General features: G+C 40.1%; 2 protein-coding genes across 2 annotated transcripts in view; both read right to left on the bottom strand.

Moving 5' to 3' along the window:
• The window catches only part of TULP3 (TUB like protein 3), a 32,335-nt gene extending 11,566 nt beyond the window's left edge, over positions 1–20,769 (bottom strand). Inside the window, exons 1-4 of the mRNA XM_041460637.1 lie at positions 20,705–20,769; positions 7,540–7,591; positions 2,598–2,760; positions 513–689 (exon numbers count right to left, since the gene is read on the bottom strand). Of these exons, the coding sequence (XP_041316571.1) occupies positions 513–689; positions 2,598–2,760; positions 7,540–7,591; positions 20,705–20,745 (433 nt within the window). The 5' untranslated portion in view covers positions 20,746–20,769. The remainder of the gene's footprint in view (positions 1–512; positions 690–2,597; positions 2,761–7,539; positions 7,592–20,704) is intronic.
• Positions 20,770–20,799: 30 nt separating this feature from the next.
• Positions 20,800–24,548, bottom strand: RHNO1 (RAD9-HUS1-RAD1 interacting nuclear orphan 1). Its single transcript, XM_041460638.1, has 2 exons — positions 23,976–24,548; positions 20,800–21,810 (listed from the first exon to the last, which is right to left on the bottom strand). Exons 1-2 carry the CDS (start codon positions 24,141–24,143, stop codon positions 21,175–21,177), a joined length of 804 nt encoding a protein of 267 aa, XP_041316572.1. The 5' UTR covers positions 24,144–24,548; the 3' UTR covers positions 20,800–21,174.
• Between the last annotated feature and the right edge of the window lie 1,251 nt (positions 24,549–25,799).

Here is a 25,799-nt window from a genome sequence, read left to right as displayed (position 1 = left end):
CAGACAGAGCTTGATACTCCACTAGGAAATTACTCAATGGGATATAACTGTTGAACATATAACTTGAAAACCACTGACTGTGTCAGCCTCTGACTCAGAAAAAAACACCTTTCCTGTTAGTCTCCTAAAGAGTTAAATCATGGCATTTACTGAAGGGTCCTGCTGTTGTGAAAATATTTAAGCACCTTATCAAGACAAAACATATCTGGAATAAAAACATCCCAGACTTTAGCAAAATGCGGTATAGCATTTTGTCAGCAATTTCCTTGGAAAGATCAGAAATTATACAGTACACTGAGAAACACTTAAAATATAACTGGTATGGTTCAAATAATATGAGGAAAAGGAACTGCAGCACCACACTTCCACATGCTGTAGAATCTAGTAGCTCTTTTAAAAGTGATATCCTACAGACATTTGTTTCATGATTCCTCATTTTTTAATGCCACTGAAATAAAGTTATAAAAGTAGAAGAGCCCCAAAAAAGACATTTACCCATTATTAACTCTTACCTCGTTTCTGTAATATTTCTTGCAGATCTGGCTTGCTTGCTGTGTCTGTTACAGCCTCTCCATCATTTTCCTTATCTGCATTGTCTTCTGGTTTGGTAGATCCAACAGACAGAGTTTGGAGCTTGGTCCCCAAATCCTGCACTTCTGATTTCAGGAAAGCAGCTGGTCCATCAATGCCTGCAGGCCAAAATGAAACAAAATTCCAAAGTCTATTTTTTTATGGCCAAAGGTGCATCCCAGGATGGTGGCTCTTTTCATCTTCCCTTCCTCTAGCATCTCTTCAAGGTACTGAAACATACTTTTTCAATATTTTTCAGAAGGCTTGGGAGGAGTCAGGCCTGACTGGTACAGACTGCCTATTACTTTAAACATATCAGTTATCAGTTTCTCCCTATTTAAATATAGTGATTGTATTAACATTTTTACAAGGGCTTAAGCAATTAAAACAAGTTGTATTTGTCATGCACATTGATAGTTTTCAATTTATTTGCAGACACCTCCCTTATTTTCTTTCCCTTCATGTTGTTTGTTTGCTCCTATGCCAGTGAGTACTCTACAGTGAACACCACAAATCAATTTGATAAAAGTATCCACAGCCATAGACAGAAAAAAACCCTCTATCTCTGTTAGAAATTTCCATGTTTAAACCATACAACACAGTCGTGTACCACACTTCCCAATTGGTGGAAGCATCTTGATGTCAGGGTCTGGCATAACACATAATATGTAGCACACAACACCTAAGTGTAGTTCTAGCTTTGGATTTTTTGTTTTTCCACAGTTTTCCTTCTTAAAACTCTACTGCTTTATCTAGGCATTGTATTTCTGACATGCTTACTGCTGTTATCACTTCTTACCAGGACTTGCTTGCACTGAGGAAGCCTCAGAACTATGAAAGGTAGTGAATGAGCAGTTTTGTTTTCATTTGAGCCTTACTGAAGACTTCTACCTTAAGAGTTATACCTATCTTATCTCTCATTCTCTTCTTGACTTGAAAGGGCCTTTTAATAGAAGCTTTCTTACACCTGATTTTAAACACATAAATGCTACCACAAACATCACCACTTTCCTTCCCATCCTATGATCCTGAAAGGCATCTGGAGAACAAGAAAAATATTCAAGAGAGAAGGGATAACATAGTTCCAACTGTCATCTTCAAGGCAGGTAACACCTCTTGTTTGGAGGTTTAAAATTCTACTGTGCATATTAATTTGCTATCAATACAAGGCCTGTATTATAACACCCTGCAATAGCACACATCTCAAAGCCTTAGAATGTTTCCCATTACTTTCTTAAAAGGCAGATGGGATCCTGGCTCTCATAAACAACTTCCTGACACTTCCACTAGAATGTAAGGATTTCATTGCTGCTCTTTTTATCTCCTTGTGATATGGGAGGCTTAAGGCTCTCACTATTGCATTTCTTTTCACTCCTAAAATAATGGTCACTATTTTTATGCAATGTTTTGAGGCCACCAAGTCATTGCCTTTGGCCCTGATAGCACTTTGTGCTTGTGACTTTGTGGACCACTATAACCTGTAATGTTTCAGTTGTCTGAATGAAGCCCACAAAAAACAACAGATGAGGTAAAAACCATCAAGAGCCTAACACAGTGTTCACAACACTTTTTGTTTGCTTTTTCCACTTTATCATTCAGTCATATTCAATCTTGAGGTGGAGTATGCCATGACACCATAAGGAAACACCATACTAGCAGTCACTACTGAATTATTTTCTTTATCTTACAGCTTTAGAAGATTTTTTTACTTTGAATTTGTATGTCCCCACCTTTAAAGAAGTTGCCAGCCCATTTCTACAGTTCTTCTAGCCTAACCCAAGGGAGAGATTACTCAAGGGCACATGAAGATTTACAGCTGTCACCAAAGTCAAGGTGAGGTTTTTGCTTGCTTTCACAGTTTAGTATTGCTCAACCATACTGTATTACAATTCAACTTTTGTATATAGAAAAGTATGTAATCATTCTTATCACTTGACCTCCACCACAGCAATGTAAGCACCCATCTGTGACATAATGCATGCACTGGGATTTTGGAGGACCCTGTTGCAATCAGGTTGATTATTTACCATGTAAAACAACATCACTGTGGACAGGGGTAGGAGTTTCTACTAAAGGAGTCTGCTCCTCGCACCCTTTGGGCTTTGACCTGCGTGGCTTGGCCTCAGGATTTGGCTGCACCATCAACGGATCGAGACGTTTCTTCCTCTGCTTCTTCTCTAGAAGGGCTCTCTGTGGAATAAAGAAAAACAGGAAACAGATGAGTAACCACATCTAAAGAGGCAGAATCCATGCCTCAGCCACTGGCAATGACATGTCTCTGATCAGAATGTCAAATAAACCTGAAATATTCTCACAAGCTCTTACAAAAATCCTACACACAGATATCACCATGGTTTTGGAGTGAGATACTGACTTTGATTCTCCACGAGAGGTTGACATGGACACCTCCTTATTTTCTTACCTGTCTTGAGACTACCAGTTAAATCCTTTCACCCAGTCTCAATTGCAGCAATCCTTAACACAAATAGACAGTTTCAGCAGTCATCCATAATCCAGTATGAAAGTCAGGAATTGGAAAGGAAAAGGTTTTTATCTCAAAAGTGATCACCTAATCAGGAAAACTTAAAGCAAATAGTTCCTAGAAACCAATGTTGAGAGATACAGAAAGAGACTTAAGGTGGGAGATAAATAAATAAATAAATAACAGTAACTAAAATAGAAACGACCAACTAAAAAGAAATTTTATCTACCTTGCAAAATTTTTCCATATAGTTCAGGACTGAAAGGAAAGACTGCTAAGCCCAAATGCTAAAATTGAAAACATTATTTCTCCAAGATACATATACATTTGATACTTAAGATTTCCTACTGAACAAGAACAGAAACAACTTCTAGACTTAAATCAAGGCAAAAAGGGACATGTTGCCATTTCAGATAGACCTGTTTAGTCCTTAAAAATACAGGTGATGTATGAAGAAGGAAAAATAATATTCTAATATTCTGCACCATTATGCAACTAATGTGCAAGCCCCTTACGGTAGATGCAGTTTGTGTCTCTTAGGTACCTGAACACCCCTGAAAATTGTTTTTGATGACAGAAACCATTTCTCCATCAAATTATTTTTAGTCTCAATGCACTACCAGGTAAACAATTCATCAGTACCAACAGTACAATCCACATGAGACAAAGATATTTTTGGAGCCCTTTTCTCTCCCATTATTCTTTTTCTGTTGTTGGTTTTCCCTCTGCTATTAGCCTTTTTATCTCAACTGAGATTAGTTTCTCAGGCAACCTGTCCCTGAGGAATTCAACATAACTCAGCCCTTGATTCTTTTTTCTGTCTGTTTTGTTTTTTTCACTTATGTAAAAGAAAAAAAAAAACAAAAACAAAAAACCAAAAACCCAACCACCCACAACCCAAACAAAAGCAAATATACAAAACCTCAAATACAACAAACAAACAAACACAAATACCTTGAAACAAAATTACTTTTTTTATTTAAACTCCAAATTGTCCTTTGAAGACTGGACTGCAGTACAGTAGTGTTTTCTACTGCAGAATTATTTACAAAGATTATCCTGCAGAGCAAAAATTACACAGAATTCCAAAGAGATTATCCCATTTGTCTAGAATAAGAAAAGAAAAATAAGCAGTAAAGTCAAATTCTCAGAAATTGCTAAATACAGATGTGTTTTCTAGGAAGGTAGTCAGACCTTTCAGAAGAATTTACATTGGTTTGTGTTGCTTGTTCCTTTTTTAAATTAAAGCTGAGGAAAAGTAAAAAAAGTCATGATAGTTTATAATTCTCCAAAGGAGAAAGGAGCATTATACTCCGAATAAGGATTTGAGAAAAATTGTTATCAAGGCTTCTCTACCTGACAATTAGGCAAGAAAAAAAACAAACTAACAAAGCTCAATAAAAAACACCCAGCAAAACAGACACAACCTAAAGGCAGTAAGAAAGTAAGAAAATATACAACTACTGTTAGAATGCAAAACTGAATTTGGGATCAACACGGGATATAGTAATTTCAAGAGTTATTTAGTGGATCATTCTATTAGATAAGCTTTTTTTAAACATTTCACTGCTCGCCAGTCTAAATTTTAATTATTATTCTTATACACTGTGTTATATCAAAGGGTTTCTTGGACTCACCAATCCAACAGGATCAGCTTATATTAAAACAGTTTACTGCTGGTAGATGTGAGTGATCTTCCTTTCTTGCAAGAATCACAGGATAAACAAAAGTGACAAAACTTGATGGTAATTTAATTTTTTAAAAGAGGCTTCTCTTTACCACTTTGCATACTGAGATGGAAAAAATATGTGCAAATCCACTGTCAGGACAGCAAACAGTAGTTCATTTTCTCTCCATACGGTGGCAGAGCAGCCTGCCCTTCACTACCCCGTATTCCCGGCCGTATTCCACTAAGGAAGCAGAAAAAGGAAACGGGTATTTTGTTTCTTTTTGTCTACTAATTAGCCTTTTCCTTCAGCTCTGTGTTACAGTAAAAATTCATGTAATATCACTACATAAAACGTAGATAGCTCACGAACAGGACACCGGAACACACAACCCATTAAATAAATAACAGATACTAATTATCACTATTTGCTTGGCATTTTGTGCACTCCATGAATTAAATACTTCCAGAAACACCTTAGAAAACCATAACATCAGAGTATAGGATGACTAGAGGATCACAAACCACCAACTCCTGTTCAAATGAGCTTCCAAGAAGTCACATGAGAATATCTAGTGTACTATTAAGACAACTAGTTTAGCATTCTCTTTCTCCAGCTGTGATGGCAGGAAGCTGATATACAGGAAAGTTCCAACTACTCCAGCCTTGAAGGTGCAATCCTGTGTTACTTATTGGTTGGTACAGTCCTAACCCTAGAAGGCCATGCAGGATGGATCCTACTTAGGGAACATCCTCTCCTCTTCCAGCTGCCCCTTAGCTCACGCTGGGGCAGCGGTGACAATGGCAGCGATGGTGGCATCAGTGAAACTCCACGTCAAGAGCAATGCACCACACCAGGTGCATGCAGAAACATGCCAGGCTTCGTGCTGCCGCTGCACAGGGAGATGGCAGCATTGCACTTGGAGCTGCAGATGCCTAAGAAGACTCAAAAATCTCCTACTAATGAGGAAATAAGCACTGCCCGAGCAACCACATGCTCTTGCCTCAAGGAAAAGGCAGTAGTCCAGGAGAAAAAAGCATCCTGGCAGGCAGAGCTGGCCCACAGATGGAACTTGATGTCATGCACAGTTATAAATAATATTTTACTGCAATTACAGGGTTTCCAAACCCATCATAAAGATGGATGGACAGGCATGTCTCTGCTATGGCTTATTCCAGATTTTCTGTATGACCAGAGATTCTATATATGATCCTGCTGGATTAAAACATTTTGCATTTTTTAAATTCTAATTCCTATAATTGTTTATGACAAATTAATCAAGCAAGGCATCAGTTACAACCAGCAGCAAGTCCATAATATTTGGTAGTGATTTCCCATTGACCTTTGTTTCTTCAGAAGGCATAGTACTATTCATGTAAAAGTAGACTTTAAAATTAATATCCAAAACCTAATTCTAAAATCCTAAATTAGAGATTGTTAGCACTTCTCAAGAAATCTCATTTGTGAAGGGCAAGGAGTTAAAATATATTTAGTGACATTTTCTAGCTGTTTATTTTGCAGATGATTGCAATCCCAAACAAATCCAAGAAAGATAGAAACAAATTTGCAAAAGGAAACAAATTATTTAAACTGGCCTCTTCTTGGTGCAACTGACAGCTGCTCTGACGGAATTCCATCCAGCCCAGCAGGTTTTTTTGGAGGAATATGGCAAGGCCTGACTGGCAAGGCCTGATACTAAGCAAATCACTGTACCCAGCATAAGGAGACAGTGATTATTACCAGTTTATGACCCAAGACCAGTTCTAAGCCAGACCCTGAGGTTCATCACCAAGCAGTAGACCACCCTTAGTTTTGGAACTTCTTACCAAATGGCATTTGCACTAAATGCTCTTTTATAGCTTATTTGAATTAATTCTATTTTTAAATAAATTGTTTACTTTAAACAGTGTCACTTGATAGTCTACAGATAAAGGACTATTGCAGCTTCCACAAATATGACCAAAGATAAATTTTACCTCTTGACTCTGAAGTGTTTTAGATAAATGCCTGTATAGACGCAATAATGTTGGTAATAAATTCAGTGCCTGAAGTCAAAGCCTAGCAAACTCAGACGAGAAATAATAACCAGGTTCTGGTAAAGAGGATTATTACACACTGCAACAGCTCCCTGAAGACTGTTGTGTCTGGACTTAAAAGATCCTAGCTGAGAAAATGCCTCCCTAAAACCCATACTTTAATTTGAACAAGATGAGTTTAATTCAAGACAGTGATCTGTGGTCCACGTGAAATGGCCAGCTAGAGAATCATGAGTCTCACATTGTCTAATCTATTTACAAGCATTTGAAATTTCACAGAGAAAGAATATTAAGGGTGGATACTTCATTGCTTTGAAGACTATGGTAATGTAAGCATCCAGCAAACTGTACTTCAGAAACTGAGACCTATAGCCTAATAATTGACCCATGCCTGACTGTAAATATTTTCACTGTAGGAAACAAAAAAAGGTCAGAACAGGCTGGAAATCCTTCTCAACAGCAGTGTTAAAGAGATTGTTCTATGGGTGAGCGAAACCATTCCTTTGATGCCTAAAACGGATAATTCCCTGCAGTCTTCCCATCTTTTGATTTATTCCTGCTCTCTAGTGACTCAATCCCAATGAAATAAGAGAACATATGAAAAATACATTTATCAAACACACCAAATCTACAAGCCATGGCAAGGTTGACTTGAACTAATGAAAATCATGAAAATCTTTGAAGTTCATTAGACCAACCATTTTTAGCACTTCAACGCCATTTCTCAAGTCTTTAGATTTGATTTTCTGTACTTATTTTTACCAGCTTCAGCACTATCATTTACCTGATTCTGCAGTTTCAGCTGTCGTAGTTTCATGCTTTCATCCTCAAAGATGCTGGAAAAGCAAAATAAACAAATCAATTAATTATTGCTATTAAACAGTTCACATTACAAGGACATAGGATATTTTCAGACAACAGCTTCATTATCAAGACTTAAAAATGACTGTTAGACATTACTTCCATCTCACATGAAGACCAAGACACGAGGTATTAAAAACAAAACATCATATTCTGTCATAAATAAGACTGAACTCTGGTTTAGTCCCCTTACTAAACCTTTCTGGAAAGACTTGGAAAGCACCAAAGGCTTCATTACTGGTAGATGGATTACAAACTTCTTTTGAGGTGGGGCTAAGAGACAGTTTACACCTGAAGGCTTAACACAGTTCAGATCAATTCTGTAAAGTCCCTGCTCCTTCACAGGATACCCGATTCCAAATGAATTCAGTGTTGTCTTGGAGTCAAACCTACATCATTTTCTCTTCCCGACAGATGTTCAGTTAACTACAGTTAATACCTGAGAGAATCTGTGTTTGCAACATCTGACATTAATTCCTAAAGGTAAAAAAAGAATTATTTCCCTATTTCAGTATTTCGTAGATAACTTTCATAAGAACTCTGATTTTTTGTTCCAAGTTGTGTTCCATATAGACTTCCCATTTCCTTTTGTATGATAGTGAATTATTCCATAAAATGCAATTTAGAGCAGTTAACCCCACAAAGGGGAAAAGTTAATTGACTATTAAGCACATAGTCTGCTGATCACAGTTGTGCGCTTTCCTTCAACACAGTTTTGACAAAGACCTCTCTGGAAGTAAGAAGGAATCAGGAAGAAGGTACTTAATGTGGGAAACAGACAAACATTATATATTTTATTAATAGCATGCAGAAAAGCAGGGCAAGCCACAATTTCAATTTAAACAGGAAATTCTCTGTCTGGTCTAGGTATCCATAAGTGTCCAATGATGTGAAGTCACAAGCTGGCAGCCAGTGCTGAATACAACCCTAACAAGGAAAACCAGAGATAGAGAGAGAGCAGAGCTGGGGTTTCTGCAAAACACATGCCATGGAAATTGGAATACAGCACACAGAGCTAAGGAGAGAAGAAAAGCCTGGGTCCCCTTAACCCCTGACAAATCCACATTTGACTCAACTTCAAGCAAGCAGATGACAAATAAAGACAAACTACCCCAGTAAACACAGATTCTGTCCACATTTGACTCAACTTCAAGCAAGCAGATGACAAAGACAAACTACCTCTGGAAGGTTGAAATATGCAGAAAAAGAGTTCTGTATACACATACCATATATGACAACTTGTATACTCTACAGTTGATACTGACTTTTGAACAAGTAGTGCTTTAAAGCAAGTTAAGACTGCCATTGCTTTTTTACTCCACAGTTTTCCTTATTTCTATACTGTTTTTTCCCCCTATGAATTTGAAGTATCACACAACAGGTCTAAGACCTTGAAAACATTTTGTTTCTAAAAATTGATGTTACTCCTCACATGGACCTGTAATACACAGTGTCTTGGGTTCTGAAGGAGTGGAGGGCCTGGAAAAATTAGTGTCTTTCTTGAATAGGGATGGAGAGCTGTGTATCCCCAAAGCAACAGTTACAGTAAAACAGTCATCTTCTCTTGAAAATAACCACAAGAAAGAAAGAAAAATGCCACTTAAGAAAGAAACAAGCAGAAGCACATCTACTGAGTGCAGCACAATACACAACAATTGTCACACAAAACTTCAGCATAAAAGGTGACATGCTTATTATTTATAGCATAGGTGATGGAACAGGCCATCTTTAGCAAAGTCTGAAAAACAACTGAAAGTTCCACTTAAAATATTCATGACAAAAAAAAAAAAAAACAACAACAACAAAAAAAAACCCACACAAAAGGGAGAAAAAAAAAAAAAAAAAAAAAAAAAAACAACACACACAAAAGGGAGTGGGAAGAGGAGTCCTTTTCTTCTCATACATCTCCTGACTTAAGAACTTGATGACATTTGTTAACTGCAGATGAGAGTTTGTTATAAAGCAATCTACACACCTGGGATCAACAGCAGACTTACAGACACGTTCTGATGGACACAAGGGTGTCCTGTGTAGATACAAGCTGTTATCTATGGTTTTGCTGCTTTTCCTAGCAGAAAATGTATCCCCAAGCAATTTGAGTGTCTTCTTTAAAAAAACAGAAGAAATAAACACTACCACTTTAGGAAATAAGTTTACAAGGTTTCTTTTCTACCTGGAAAATGACAAAGTGCTGAAATAGCAGGACTCGCATACATGCCTTGTGGAAATCTTCAGTGAAAATTATTTACATGATATGTTAAAATTATTTCCTACCGAGACTGAAGTTACATAATATAACAGGAGCATAACACAGAATACACAGTGCCCCAACTCTGGCCACTTCACTGATGCTTGAACATAAAGATTCTAACAGGTCACAGAGCTTAATAAAAGGAAAAAGATAGCGATGTATTTTCTTACAATTTACTTTAAAACACAGACCAAAATTGCCGAGTTGCAGACAAAACAAAACAAAAGCAACTATTTTAAAGTGCAAGGTTTCACACAAGCAGTAAAATAAAGTCATGACAATGTAGCACTATAAATACTAGCTTAAAAACCCCTTTCACGCTATTTTTTTACTGCTTCTGCAACTTTCTTCTAGAACTTGTCATTATGAAAACATAATAACCAGTCAAAAAAGATATCCCCACACTTCAAACCTTTTTCTACTCCCCACAGCAGAGTTGGTGTTATTACAAACTTTACCAGGAAAACGCTGTGCCAGAGTCACTCCCACATCTCACCACTAAGGAATGTAAGTGGTGTGCTAATCCAGCTGCAGGCTCCAAACAGGAATCCTCCTTCAGCTGGACTGACAACACACATCAGTGCTCGTCAGACATGCCCACACCAAACCACTGTGCCCTTTGCCTTGCTGTTTGAAGGGTTTATGTGCAATAAGAAAAATTAAATATCCATCAGGAATAGGAAAAATAAGCAGAATTTCCATAGCTACAACACCACAAGTAAAAACAGGGGGAAAAAACCCCTACCACCAAACCAGTTGCCCATTTACCCTTGATAAATAAGAACTGAAAGTTTTCAAGCAGTCTGTATCAATGTCCTCTTCCCAACCACTGCAGCACAGCAGCCTACATGAGATCCTGCCCACAGACACAACTGCTACATTTACCAGAATCCACCTGCAATCCTACTGCAGCTGCATGACAGGTAAAAGACACGTGCCACAGAGAAAGGAGAGGTCACCCAAAACAGAACATACCAGGAAAGACTAATGATAGTGCACAATACAGAATAAAAATGAGAGTGAGAAAGCACCTTAAACAATATTTAATAAAACATGGAAGAAGATAGCAAGATGCAAAGGGGTTCACAGATTTGACACAAATTTACATGGAGCAAAAAGTTTTATTTTTAACTGGTAGCATCTCAAATTCCTACTGAAATCAGAATCAGCCTGGTTTTCATTTCATAATCAGAAATTAAAGTGTTGCAATAGGAATATGCAACAAATTTATTATAAATCTATTTCGTCTTTCCTAACCATTTTCAGAATAGCAAACAACCACAATGAAGATGTAACTCACAAATTATTTAACAGATATTCATATATGCAACAGAAGCTTCCTTTTTGTGTGGTTTATTTTCCTTTCTGCAAAAAAAGACACTACATCTATTGACAGCTCTTTCAGAATGGACATATTTTTCAATATCAATGAAATTCTGGCATTACAAACTGTGGATAAGCACATGTAATACTCCTGTTTACATTGCAGCTTGTCTTTGTTCCTGAGTATGCTGTACTTGAAAAAAAAACCAACCAAAATACTTATGTTCTAAGCACTTGGCAATAACTACCACTGAATCAGCCAAACACAAACTCACAGTATAATCCAACTCTGAGAACAATGAAAAACCCTGATATTAAAGTGGAATGTAGAAAATAAAAGCAATCCACCAGCCCAAAAATGTTCTTCCATTCTGTCCAAGGTCCACACAAGAGAAAGGACTGAAGAATTGAAGAGAGTTCAGGAGAAAGCTGAACAAATTGACCAAGGACTGGAAAGTGCACCTCTTAGCAAGATTTGATTGTATCCTACAGTTCATTCAAGAGAAAATCAATACACTCCACTGGATTCCATGGATTTGAGGGCACACAAGACAATAAAATCCAGACATAAATAACTGAAGCTAAACAAATTCAGATTGCAAATCGTTTTTTATTTAACATTGTGACTAATTAACCATTGGATAACTCATGGAGCTATGGCTTTTCAACAGAAAACAACAGATTTTAATCAAGCTACAATATTTTTATGTTAGAAGTTGCTGTTGTAGACTAAGGCTATGGTTTACCTCTTATTTCAGGTGTGGTTATCCCAGTTGGGAGCTAAGCATTCTTCTTTCAAGTTATGTCAATTAAATCCCCTTTATATACTGACTGTTGAAGTTAAAAGAAAGCAAAAAGAAAAAAAAAGTTTGTCTTTATCATGATCATGGACCAGTTTTGAAAGGAATTGACTGGCTGCTGTGAATAAGAGGCAATAAGCAGAGAAAGTAAGAAAAGCAACAGGAAAGAGCACCCCATAGAGACAAAATGTTCTACATGACTGAGAACTTACTGGGAAGACAGATTTGAAATATGTCAAACAAAGGAAAACACCATGATAGTTTTCCCTGCATTCAATAAAATGTACATTCCTCATATTCCACTGAAGAAATACTACACTCAGTTTCTCCTCCTAAACAAACCATGCAGCAAAGACTTGCAGATTTAAAGGCTTCCCAGTGAGCTAAATCTATCCTGCAATTCAAGTAGTTAAAGGTTTGGTAAAGAAAAAGTAAGGTTGGCTGCCTCTTTTAGGAGGAAGGTCAAACTAGCTGACAGAAGCAAACCCCACATGAACCTTAAATGAAAATCTGACCCAAGAGAAGGAAAGACAGCTTGTTTGGCTTTGAACTGTCCTAAATATCTTTACAGCACGTACCAGCACTGTACATGCACTCAATTATTGGTGAGAGAAACTGAGGAATTACTACCTATTTGTGCACAGCTCTAGGGAAGGTGTTAAAGTTTCAGATAGTCCATAGTTTGGCAGAGAGATTCAGGGCAAGTGTCCAGCAGAAACTTCTACATCATTTTAAAGGGAACTGGATCTTGCCTTTACTGTGCCTTGTTACAAAAAAGCTTGATATTTTTGTATTGGTCTGACATAGAAATCTTTTCAATAAACACAATCTTTAGACACCAGTGGGAATATGAATCTATATATTAATAATCAAGCTCCTTAAATTTTCAGTCGTCTCCATTGCTCTACTTCTTTCAAATGAGCTCCAAGGCACAATAACACCATTTTTGTCCACAAATCTTCCCAGTTTCCCAATATCTTGTGTTCCATTTCTCTCTCTACACAGGACTGCTTTCATCAAGAGCCTTACAGAGCTCATGTAATTTCTTTTTCCTTTGCAGGACAGTTTATTAATGTGGTAGCAGCATTTATATCTCTGAGCAATACTCCCAGAACTTAAAAATCAGGGGATGAGAAGAATGTGGCTTGTGTCCCACATCTTCATCCACTGGATTTTATTTTTAGCTGTAGAAGTGCAAGTAAAAGCAACTTCAGTAAGAAATGTTGAGTCAGCCGGTGTGAAAGTGTTTTGACTCTTAACCCTCCAATAAACTTTCCTGTGGATTATTCTCATCTGAACTACAGCTATGAAAGAAAACAGAAGCTGTAGAAAAAAACATTAGTTAAAGAACAATTCCTATCTTCCAAAAGATAGATTCCAACAAAAATCGCAATACTGTCTCTGGAAACTGGTTGAGGAACAAAATTTATCTGTAATGCACCTTCCAATCCACAAAAGGGTGGAGTTCTGACATCTGCTATAATTGCATATTTTTGGGAAAATGCATAGCATACCACCCATAAGAGTGAAGGTTACCTAATTTTTCTACCTTCCCCAAGGCAGAAGAGTGGGGTTTTCTGGCAAACACAGGATATTCTTTCCTTCATAATTAATAACCAGTAAGTCTTCCAAAGTAAACTGATCTGCTGCAAGTCAGCCATGAAATGCCACACCTATTTCTAAGTGACACTGCTGAAGTTGCATCAACATTTCATTAAATTATTTTAAAGCAGGTGATACTTCAATAAAGGCAAGTTTTAGTGCATCTGCCTTTTTTATAGAAATAAGTAAAATCAGTTTGATCCCTCTGCACCTCAAAAACACTAATGCCAATAGAATACTGTTTTGAGAAAGTGTTCACAAAATTTGTTTGAGAAGTTTTTCATCTAGAATATATTATGAGAACAATGACATGGAAAGAATGAACACCTAATTTTGGAAGCAATAAACTCAACTTCAGACCAGTGTGGATTAAGGGAGCAATTAGAGACAAGCACTGAGATCTGCATATCCTACTTAATTTCAAAATATACCTGAATCCACTACATATTCCTGCCAGTAGCTTGATTGAAAACCAACTATCTGAACAATTTACAATTCAAAGAAGATCCTAAAGAAAAAAACGGCAAGCTAGTCATTTAAAACTTCTGCTTCTACCTACCTGCAGGCTTAAAAATGGAATTTTAATGTGAAATTATCAGGTGTTTTTCTTTAAAGCCACACAGATCAGAAGCATGTCAAAAATACCCAAATCAAAACACCCACCACCTGCCCTTCCCTGCTAACCACCCTCTTCCAAAAAAAACACCAAACAACCAAACCAAACCTGAAAAGGCTGGTGCTCTGAAGATTATATGTGTATTCTTTGCACGTATCTATATGTATATGGATACGTTTCACCTCTATTGTGGCAAAACAGCTGCCCCGACAACTCACAGCAACAGGAATACTGTGCTGAAAAAAGGAATTCAAGCCAAAACTAATCTGAGGAGTACATGCTACAAACATTATTTGCTATAAAATATTAACAGGTAATAATTATTTTTGTTGGCTAAACCCACAAAATGAGTGAATTTTATGCAAGCCTATCCTTGCAGCACTAAATTTTCCATACTTGCATCCATTTTGGGGGGAATGTTCACATGCCAAATGTAACTACGTAAATAACAATGCAGTTTAGTACTGACTGACCACAGCCAAGACAATGGAAAAAAAAAGGATTTATCAGTACAGGAGAAACATGCTTCTATTTTCTTTACAGTACTTGTTCCAGATTTTGTAAGGTAAAATGAAACTGTGCAGACAAAGTAAAATGACCACTCAAAGATCACACCTGCCTTCAGTTTCAAAATGGTATCTGTGGAAGCACAAAATCCCAGTATAAAATTATCATCTCAGAATGATAACCTCAGTGGGAAATTCTCTTCACTATTACACACCAACACAAACACACCCCCAATAAGGTAAAGTAACAGAATATTGAGAAATGAAAGGTCCATAGGAGAAAAGTTGAATTATGCTTAAACAAAGAAAGAAACATATGCTGTTTATTGAGATTCATTTTTCAGAAATTGATTAATATTGTTTTGGTGGACAGGTTTATCATGAGCCAGCAACTCACTCTCTCAAGGGAAAGCATCCTGGGCTGCATCAGGGAAAGCACTGCCAGCAGGCCGAGGGAGTGACACCAACCCTCTGCTGGTGAAGCCACACATGGGGCGCTGCATCCACTTCTGGGCTTCTGGGAGCAAGAAAGAGATGGACATACTGGAGCAAAACCAGCAAAGGGCCACAGAGGTGCTCAAGGGACCAGAGCAGGTTCTACGTGAGGTGAGGCTGAGAGAATGGCCTGGAGAAGTGAAGACTCAGGAGGTAACTTATCCATGTGTATAAATACCTGATGGAAAGGTGTAAAGCAAATAAAGCCAGCAGTGCCTACTGACAGCACAAGAGGCAATGGACACAAACTAAAGCACATGAAATTCTACCCAACATCAAGAAAAAATTTTCCAGACAAAGTGGCCAAATATTGGAACAGGTTGCTCAGGAAGATTGTAGAGTCTCCATCTTTGGAGATATTCAAAACCCAACTGGACATCATTCTGTGCAATATGCTCCAGCCAACCCTGCTTAGGCAGCAGGGCTGCTCCAGATCATCTCAAGAAGCTCCTTCCAGCCTCTGCGATTCTGTCTGGTTGGGTTCTAGAGGTCAAAGTTTAGATCCCAAGTGTGAAAGCACAAACCAGATAACAATAAAAAATATAGGTTGTTTCAATAAAATGCAACAGGAATAAAAGCATGATGAAAAGGTTACATATTGACCTCAGAACTATTTTGACTACTGTATTGCTTAGTGTTTTACACACCATTCAAAAAGTGATTTATCAAGTACCAAAGATTAACGCCTCTTACTTGGAACAAGAGAACAGAGCAAGGAAAACAAATCAGCACTCTGCACAGAAGCTAGTATGACTTCTATTTGAACTACAAAGAGGAGTGCAAACAAAAGCCTCTGTCATTCTCTGCTATACTACACTGGGAGAACAGAAAGGAGATTCTTGTTTTCCTTAGCCACAACTCTCAAATAAATTCATTTCTGCAAACCTAAAGCAAAAGAATTAATCTTCTGGAAGGAAGGACAAGAGAAGCCAGAAATCCACACAAGCCATTAACCAAAGCCATCATAATGCTGAGAGGGTGGCACAGAAAACACAATCATATGAATACGCACATAAACTTATATTTTAAGTGTGTAGCCAAACAGGGGGTTTCAACTGAGTTTTTATTATAATTCTTTCAAGAAAAGGGAGACAAGGAACCTCCTGTTAGGCACATTCCTTCAAGAGCTCACAGCTCGTGACTCCATGACTCAGGACTTTTCAGCTCCTTACCACCACTACAACTGCTTCAGGTTTATTCAGTTGAACCTAACGAAACTTAGGTTTCTGCTAAGGAAAAGAAAGAGAAATTTATTCTACAAGCAGAAATTCGCCTTTCTATTTAATGTCCTCTCAATTACATACTTCACATCCCCATGGTCATTTCACTTATAGAAACACCTCAGCCCAAGGAAAGAGGAAAGCAAGATCGCCAGGGGGGTGGAATTCTGTCTCCTGTGATCTTCTGTTTGTGAATTATTAAACCTTGCCTGTCACTTCTGCTGACGTTGTACCTCATTACAACAGGATGCCAGTGAAATGTAGAGCAGCCATTACTCTCTCCTAGCAACAAAGGCAGCAGATAAATAGCACGTGCTGTGCTTAACCCAGACCAGGTAACAAAACCCCCTGAAAATAAGTGCATCACACTTGACAAGATGAATTGTACTTGTGTAATAGTATTTCAAACTAAAAATAGGGAAAGGAACATGAAATTTTCTGAACTGACACTTTAGAAGTGATTGTAGACATTTATTCCCCGTCCGGATTTTTTTTTTTTATTTTCAAAAAAATGAAAGGCAAAGCTATTAAAGAGACAGAAACAGCAAAATGTCATTTTGATCTCAAACTAGGTGACCTAGCAAGATATCACTGCTAGATTTTAGTTCTTGCTCTTTTTGCCTCAGATATCATATAAGAATGCAAAGTCAGAAAGGAATGTAGAAGCACCCAGACTCCTATAGCAAGAACACAGGCAGTTAAGAGTTCAAACATCCCACAGAGTGTGTTTTAAAGAGAAGGAAGAGTTTGCATAAATGTTCTTGCAGTAGTTTAAGGCAACATCTCCAGGCATATCAGCAAATCCACTTAGAAGAGAATTCATCCCATGACCCAATTACAACACAGTTTTATTTTGGAGATCACTCAGCTGTGCCTCATCAACAAAACAAGAGTCTGGAGCTATCCCAGTGCAAGTCTGGTTGCAGAAAGCTTTCACACATACCAAGTCATAATTATGTTAAGTCAGCGCATTTTCCACTCCTACAAAGGCCACACTGTGATTAAAAAAAAAAAAAAAAAAAAAACAGCAGAAGAGAAAAGTAATGGCTCTCTATTAAAAAAAATGGGTCACCAATCACCTAAATTCTAGGTGATAAGACATGGGAAAAGAGCTAACTAGAAACTAAAGAGATAATTCAAACATCCTAAAGTTTTAGGATGTTTAGGATGCTTCTTTGCAATTGCTGTTACTAAGTGAATCTCAAATTGTATTCAGAAATTTTAGTCACACATTGTTCCCTTTTCTCTCTTGCCACTGCTGTCTACATCACAAGAAGTGAGGTGACTCCTTCATTCACATTAACAGCAGCAACACCAAATTGCAAAAGGCTTTTCAGTTGAATCTGTACTCCAAGGAGTACATATCAACCACACTTAGAAAATACTTCCAGGTTTATCTCACTTCAGACAGATTTCTTCATTATAATGTTTAGAGCTGAACAGGGTGAAGCAAACAGACTATTAAGCCAATTCTCGTTCATACAAGGATAAGATTTACAGAATTGTAAGTCCTGGAATTTAACAAACATTGCTTGTTAATTTTAAGAATGTCACTGGTGGCTAAATAAAAATGCCCAAAGACTAACAGAGATGCTGAAAGGCTTTTAAAAGGAATTTTAAACTTACCTGTCTTCTCTGGTTTACAAGTATAGCTAAAATAATTAGCAAAGTATTTTGTCTTTTTTCTTCTCAAAATCAAAATTATGTTGCATTTATACAAAATACTCAAGCCCAGCAGGCACATTCCTGACAACCTCAACTACATTCAAGTTTTTAAAATGCGGAAAGGGCTTTTGGCCAGACAACAGTACCACTTTTGAAGTTTTCAACTTCTCTTAATCCATGGGCTCTTAATATTTTGGAAATTGAGCTTATTGGCAACAGGCTGTTTTTCTTCATTAACTTTGGGAGACACTGAGGAAATATCCCAGAGTTCCAGAGTTCAGAAACTGAAAGCCACTAACTGATGCATGTCTGGACCCCAAGGAAGCATCCAAATGAGGGCAGGACCGCTGTAGCTGACATCCAGTTTTGTAGTCTCTGTAGACTCAGTCAAGACTTTTGCCCCTTCAAAATTCTGCTCCTCTTATATGATGACATCTGCAAGTCAGAAGCTGAAGCATATTTGGAATGCAGCATGTGGGAAGCTCTAAGTATTCCTGTACACTGTGTGGTTACTGTGCAAGAGGGCAAAGTCCATTGGTCTCTGAGATTCTAAAATACATACATGCCATAAGAAACAAGTTTCCTTCACAATATTTCAAAAGCTTACAATAAATTAGAATTACTTTTACCTGAGTGTTTCTACGCTAATAATTTCATGGTAAGTCTCCAAATGGACTTTCCCAAATAAGAGAGACAGTCTAGCTCTTACCAAAACCATAAAACAGCAATATCAAGCTTATCATTTTCTAAAGCATTAAGACAGTTGTGCCATGTTTACCTGAAAGCCAAACTTTAAAATGAAGTTGAGCAACTCCAGATGTAGCCGGTTCCAGTGGAAGAAAGGCTAACACAACACAGTATTTGCAAGTGACAGCCTGTAGATGGCTCAAATCCAAGATCTCTGCTGTCTATCCATCATCAGGTATCCCACAGCACACTTACAAAACAATATGCATTACATTTTTGACTGGTAATATTCGACTCTGCCCATCAGAAATAAAATATTTCCAATATCTTTATGTGTATTTTTCACATGTTCAATAGTAAAAGCATTCCACCCCGGGAGAAAAAATGGCAAAAAAAAGAAAAAAAAAAAGCTGCCAACCAGTTCTCATGTGCAGCTTTGTTAAGCTTTACCTGTAGGATCTTCATTGCCATGAAGTGCCAATTATTATGTATCACATTTACCTTTCCATAAGATCCACTGTTTGGACAACTGACAATTATTTTACCAAACAAGAATTCCAGTAACCAGATTAACAACTCCTGCATAATTTTACTATTTTCATCTAAGAACACAGACATTTCTCTTCCTCAAATTTATTACAATGCTGATGAAGGCTTCAGAAAAACAAAAACCTCTAAAAATAACATGCCTTACAGGTCTATTTTAAAGCTATGTACTTTTCTTTAGGTTCGTATATTCTAGTTTTCTTACCTTAAGCATGGGGACTAAGAAAGCTAAAGAAATGGATGTTTCTTTAATAAACTGGGATGGAAGCAGCTATCCCATGAGATGACCAGCCATTATTGTCAGACTGTTTCTGGGGGGCACCCATAAAAGCACATGAGACAAGTTTCTCAGCAGAGAGAAATTATGCCAGTAGAACGGTTATCAGAAGAGCAGCATTATTTCCTGTAGCGTCAACTTTGTCAAACGTCTACTGTGCAGGGAAATTTACACATATCTGGACATCATTTCCTTAAAAATTGTTTCCAGAACTGCTAAACAACCCAAGGCCTTTCAAGTCTGCACAAAGAAGTAATCTAATGTTCCATAGCAGATCTGGTGGATCCAAGCAATTACAGCACCCTTTGAAACTCTATTGTTGCTTTTCATCCTCCTTAAATTACCAAATGCAACAATGTATGTAATAGAAAATACTGTTTCTCTTCTACACTGTGTTCATTATCATTTCACTACCCAAAGATTAGGTTTCTCTCTTCACTTGCTTTACTTCTTCCTATCCAAACAGAGGCACAAAGATTTTCCTGGGTTTTTTTGCAATCACACCAATTCTGCCAAAACCCGTTTTCTCTGCCTGCCAGTACACTCACATTTAATTTCAAATCATTTCTATTTTGAGCTACTTAAGTGCCACAAGCATAAAGTCTTTCCAAAACCGCTTCTCCATAGTTCACAGCTCTTTTTCCTATTACATCAGTCGAGTTCATTTCAGTTATTCCCCCTTTTTTCCTTGCAAAGGCACAACCAGAGTGATACTAAATACCCAGACAGCTTCATTAGGAAGAGCAGAGGGGCTGAATAACACGGCGAAAACGCTTCACAGCAGCGCCCAGAAACCAAGCGTGGACCGAGACACCACGAAACCGGTTTAATCTAAAAGCATTCAGATGATGTACACCAACTTTGAAGAACGAAGCACATAAAACACACCCGCACATAAAGCAGCGGCGCGGCTGCCGCCCGTCAGCGGGACGCGGGTGTCACCGGGGCAGCGCCGACCCGCGTGGCCGCTGCCGTGCGGCTCCGCCCGCCCGGGCCCCGCTGCGGCCGCTCATCCCGGCACCGGGCGCTGCTGCCACGCGAGGCAGCCCCCGCCCAGGCCTGCTCGGCCCCGGGGACGCTGCCGCCCCAGCCCTGCTCACCTGTGGGCGGCGGGACCGCCGGGTCCCCCCGCTCCGTCCATCGCGGCCCCGCCGTTGCTATGGGCCCCCGCCCGCCGCTGCCCTTAGCAACGGCGCGCGGCACTGAAGCGCGCCTCCATTGGCCGGGGCCGCGAGCACGCCGCCCGCCGATTGGCCGCGGCGCCGCGCACGCGCGGCGGAACGCAAGGGCCGCCCCCGTCCCTCGGTGCGGGAGCCGCCCGCCGCCTCCGCCGGGAGCGGGGAACAGTCCCGGCGGGAACCGCGCGGGGCACAGAGCCCTGCCAGACACACTTCCCCACGGAAGACCTCCCCAAAAGACCGCAGCTCCCCCCTCCCCGCCCCGGCGTTTCTCGGAGGCTCTGCCAGGCGCTGTAGAGGGCCTGGCCGAATCACGTCCCCTGTTGGGCCCCGAAGGGCCGGCCTCTGTTCGGGCGTGTCCCTGCACGCAGCGAGCGGCGGCTCCCGCCGGGTCAGGGGTGCGCCTGCCTCCTCGAGAGCTCCATGTTTGCCTTCACCAGGATGTCCGCAGCGCTCAGCTTGCCCTGCTGCCGCAGGTACTTCATTACGTGCGGCCGCCGTCTCCAGGTGACCTTGAGGCCGTACTCGTGCTCGGGAGTGTCTGTAACCAGTACTGCTGCCGCCTCCCCTCTCCCACAGGGATCAATACCCAACGGCAACTCTTCTTCTGCATGCCAGGCGTGACTGCTTTGGGATACAGTGTTGCTGCATCTCCCATTCCTTGGGGAAGGAACACGTGCAGCTGCATCTGATGGACTAGGGACTTCTTGATCCACAGCAAGCTCTCCACAGTTCTCTGGACTCTTCACCTGGATGTTGGTGTTTGCTGCTGTGCCTTTCTTAGGCTGGTTGGGAGAGCACTGTGCGTTCTTTCTCAAGCAATTTGGATCATCCAGCGGAGGGACTGCATGTCCTTCTGGATTCTCAAAAGTTAAAGGAGGAAATCTGCAGGCTACAGCTCCTCGACAAACTTCTGCATGAAATGAACTGTGGTTAGCATACTGATTATAGGGCTTGTGAGGACCACGACGCTTCTTCTGGCACGCTTTCAACACCACGGGCTTAGTTGTGTCAAATTGTGAGCATACCTGAGGGGAAAGACATAATAAGATAAAAAACACAACCCTTTCCTACAGACAATTCTACTTCCCCACCTTTATTCAATGTGTTTATTGAGTAATCTGTTCTGCAGCAAAGCAAATGAGTCACTAAGAAAGCTGCTATACATGAGATACCTCTGAACTTGAACACCATGTTCTGCCACTTTTCTCTGGAAAGTCAGGGGGGTGCAAGTGAGCTGCTCTCTAGCAGCTCACAAAGAACTCAAGATTTGGGTTTTAAAGGAAATTTAAGTGGTGTCTACTCCTGTAACCCCTGCAGATTTAAGAAAGTTCAGAATGGATCATTTTTCTTTCTGTATCTTAGCATAACTCAAACAGATCCAAAGAACTAAATCCTCAGCCTCCCCAGAGAAGGAGAGGCTGACCTGGGACAGCAATACAAAATGATTGAAGAATGCCCACTTAGCTCAATCCCCTTAGATATACTAATATGGTGTTCAAAATCTTCCATTAAACATCTTTGTTTCAAAAGAGTTAATTTCTGTATTGTGGAGTAACAGATCACCCAAAATCCACTTCTACAATCAACCTCCTGTAGAAAAGATGGTCCAAGCTCAACAATCTGTATTTCTTTGAATTATTCTGGACTCAGACCCTGGAAATCCTTTTATTACTGTGTTCTTTGTCTTCCTGGTTGTCAACAAAAGAGTCTGACTCTGTTTCAGATTCCAGTTTGCTTTTCCCAAGAGCACACCAAACTGAGTTCTTGCTACGGTAACGACAGATCTCTTTCAGCATTCCTAAGTTCCTACACAGTTCCTCAAAACACTGAGTGCAATTTAACTAAGGATGGTGATTGTCTGATGTACAGCTGAACTGTTTGAATCCAAAGCCATTGTGCAGGAAAAGAGAAACGATTCTGTAATAATTGTATACCAGCACATACTTGACATAGTCCCTGATTTTAAGGATGTGTCTTCCTCGCTTCAGAGAACATGTAGGGTAGGTTTTACCTATGCAGGAACCTAGCAGTGGAAAAGGTATGAAAAACTCAGATAATGCCAAAGAGGAGAGAGAGGAGCAGAAAACCAGTTTCCACTTAAACAAGTTAACAGACACTCTGCAGAGGATGCCTCCAGAAGTTACAAACCTACCACAGTTTCCAAACTGAGAAATATTTAACAGTTTCAGTACTGATAGCTTCAAACAAATTTTAGAATACTTGTATTTTAGGAATCAAAGAGCTACCAGAGTGGATGTTTCCACCTCTTCCAAACAAAATGAATGCTTATTCACAGCAGTTATTTTACTTAGTGATTCACAAACCGTAGAGCTAACTGCCTCAAGCAGATACAAAAAAAAATGAAAGAGGAAATAACTGAAGATGTTCTACTTCAAGGTTAAGGCATCACAAAAATACCTGCAGGTCAACAGGAACAAAGGAATGTTTCATGCAGGTCTGAAACCACACTTCCTGAGCTTGCTTTGTGAAGAGCAGAGCCAAGCAGCAATAATGTTTAAACAGAGCTCCCCTAGGTGATGACAACTGTTGCACAGGAACAGTCTGTCTTTGCTGCAGCTGCTTGCTTAAAAAAAAAAATAAATCTTTACATTATACAATCTAAGCAGTATTTTAGGACATGGCAAACAGTCCCAAGAAAAGGAACCCATCAGAAAATTGGTATGGAGATAAACTACTCAAAACAGAAATGGAAAAGAGGGCAAGTTAGAACAAATCATTCTGAAGTGGAAACCTGTGTTCTCTAAATTTAGCAGTGTCAGATTTAAACAATACACCCAGTACTTCAACATGTAACATTGAGAGTTCAGCAGTTATTTCAAACAGCAAGTCAATAAGAAAAATCTCCCCTAAGGTTTATTTCATGCAGGGTTTTTGGTTGCCAAGGAAAACAGTGTTTTCCTGATGGGAATAATTTTTCTAGAAGACAAATATTCATTAATCAGTAAACACTGCACACAGTTTATGTCTTCAAGTAGCCAAGACCTTAGTGCTTATTCTTAGAATGCAAAGCAACTCAAGCACTTATTTATGCTTTAGACTGATAGAGGGAATTCAGGTCTGGGGGAATAATTTTCCATATTCAGAAGAGATAAACTTTCTGTTAAGACATGCAAGAGAAACTTGAAAACTGTTGCTGTGGGATGCAGGAGGGAAGATAATTTGTACCAACCCAGGCAGCAGAGGTGTTCAGCTCCACAGGTTTTGTAGGCACACGTCTGGGATTCTCAGCCAAATGCAGTGGAGCTTCATAACAATGGATGGGTCCTGCCCGTGGCTTCTCAAGGAAAATCAGCTCTGCCTTCCTGGCCTTGTGGGTACACTTCTTCTTCGGAGGCATCAAAAGGTGTGGTGAAACCACTTAGAAACCTCATGATGCTTGTTGGAGCCAATTGAAGAAAGAAGGAAGCACCCCGAGGAGATGCTAAAACGCTCTTGAATCTCTAGAAGGCAAATAAATGGATTTGAAGACAGACTTGTTTGGAAACCTCAGATGCAGTTTTTAACAAAAGCAAAACATTTATGCAACAGCACAGCGCACACATCTCAAGGCAGACTTTTTCCCAACAGTAGTTCTTGAACCTTTTGTCAATTTTCAGGTAGATTTAGAAATGCACTGCAGGAATGGGAGCAGATGACCTACTGATCCAGTTATGTCAAGTCAGCTATGAAAAGAAAAAAAAAATTAAAAACTGATTTTCTTTTTTTTTTTTATTTCAGTCTTGTTTGTAATGCCAAGAAGATATTATAAGGCTCAGATAATCAGAACTCTTTCCCTTTCTGGTTGCTAACTACCTGTACATTTTAATTTCAAGAGACTTTAAGTTTGTTGTTTGTTTTTTTGTATATTTTTTTCACAAAACACAGTTGACATCTCCCTTCTATATTCTACAGATCTTACATGATTTGTTTGTTTGTTTTGCCTAATGAATAAGTTTGAACTGAAGTAACATTGTATTTAATATTCTGTTGGAAAACACATCACAGAACCAATTAGGTTGGAAGACCTCTGAGATCATCACATCAACCCACAGCCACACACCACCATGGCAACTAGACCGTGGCACTAAGTGCTACACCTTCAGGGACAGTGACTCCACCTCCCTCAGTAGCCCATTCCAATGTCTAATCATCCTTCCTGTGAAGAACTTCTTCCTAATACCCAACTTAAGCCTCCCCTGGGGGAGCTTAGGATGATATCCCCTTGTTCCATTACTGTGTGCCTGGCAGGAAAGGCCAATCCCCACCTGGCCGCACCCTCCTTCCAGGCAGTTGTAGGGAGCAATAAGGTCCCCCTGAGCCTCCTTTTCTCCACGCTGAGCACTCCCTGCTCCCTCAGCCACTCCTCATGGACTGGTGCTCCAGACCAGCTCTGCTGTCCTTCTCAGGACCCACTCCAGCACTCAGTGTCCTTCCTGAGGCGAGGGGCCCGGAGCTGGACACGGCACTCTGAGTGCCCCAGCAGTGCCGAGTAGAGGGGAACGATCCCTGCCCCGGTCCTGCTGCCCCCGCTACTGCTGACACGGGCCAGGTGCCATTGGCCTTCCCGGCCACCTGGGAGCACTGATGGCTCGTGTTCACCCAACCTGACTTACCATAGATCGGCACACACAAGGAAATTTGGTAACATTTCATGAGAAGGGCATGAGACTGCAACAGCCTGACTGCTTACCTAAGTGGCAGCGTGCTCAGGGCGCCCTGCGGGCCCCGCTAGCCCGCTGCAGCCGCGACACACACGTTAAACGGTAAAACCCCGTAGCTCTTCACCAGGACTCAGCGCACAGCCGGCGGCCCCGGCGCTCGGCAGGGCTCCCAGCCGCGGGCAGCACGGTTGAAGGAAGCTGCCGGCACTGCCCCAGCGGGGCGGGAGCGGCCGTCCCGGTACGAGGGCGGGCGGGACAATGCGATCCCGGCAGCGGCCCGGGCTCCGTCCCGCCCGCACATACGTATCCCCCGCCGCCGATTGGCCCTGTGCGCCGATTGGTCCGGCCCGGCT

The sequence above is a fragment of the Pyrgilauda ruficollis genome, unplaced genomic scaffold (genome assembly GCF_017590135.1).
Source record: "Pyrgilauda ruficollis isolate IOZ18807 unplaced genomic scaffold, ASM1759013v1 scaffold146, whole genome shotgun sequence".
Classification (NCBI taxonomy): Eukaryota; Metazoa; Chordata; class Aves; order Passeriformes; family Passeridae; genus Pyrgilauda; species Pyrgilauda ruficollis.
This window is presented reverse-complemented; position numbering and strand designations above follow the sequence as displayed.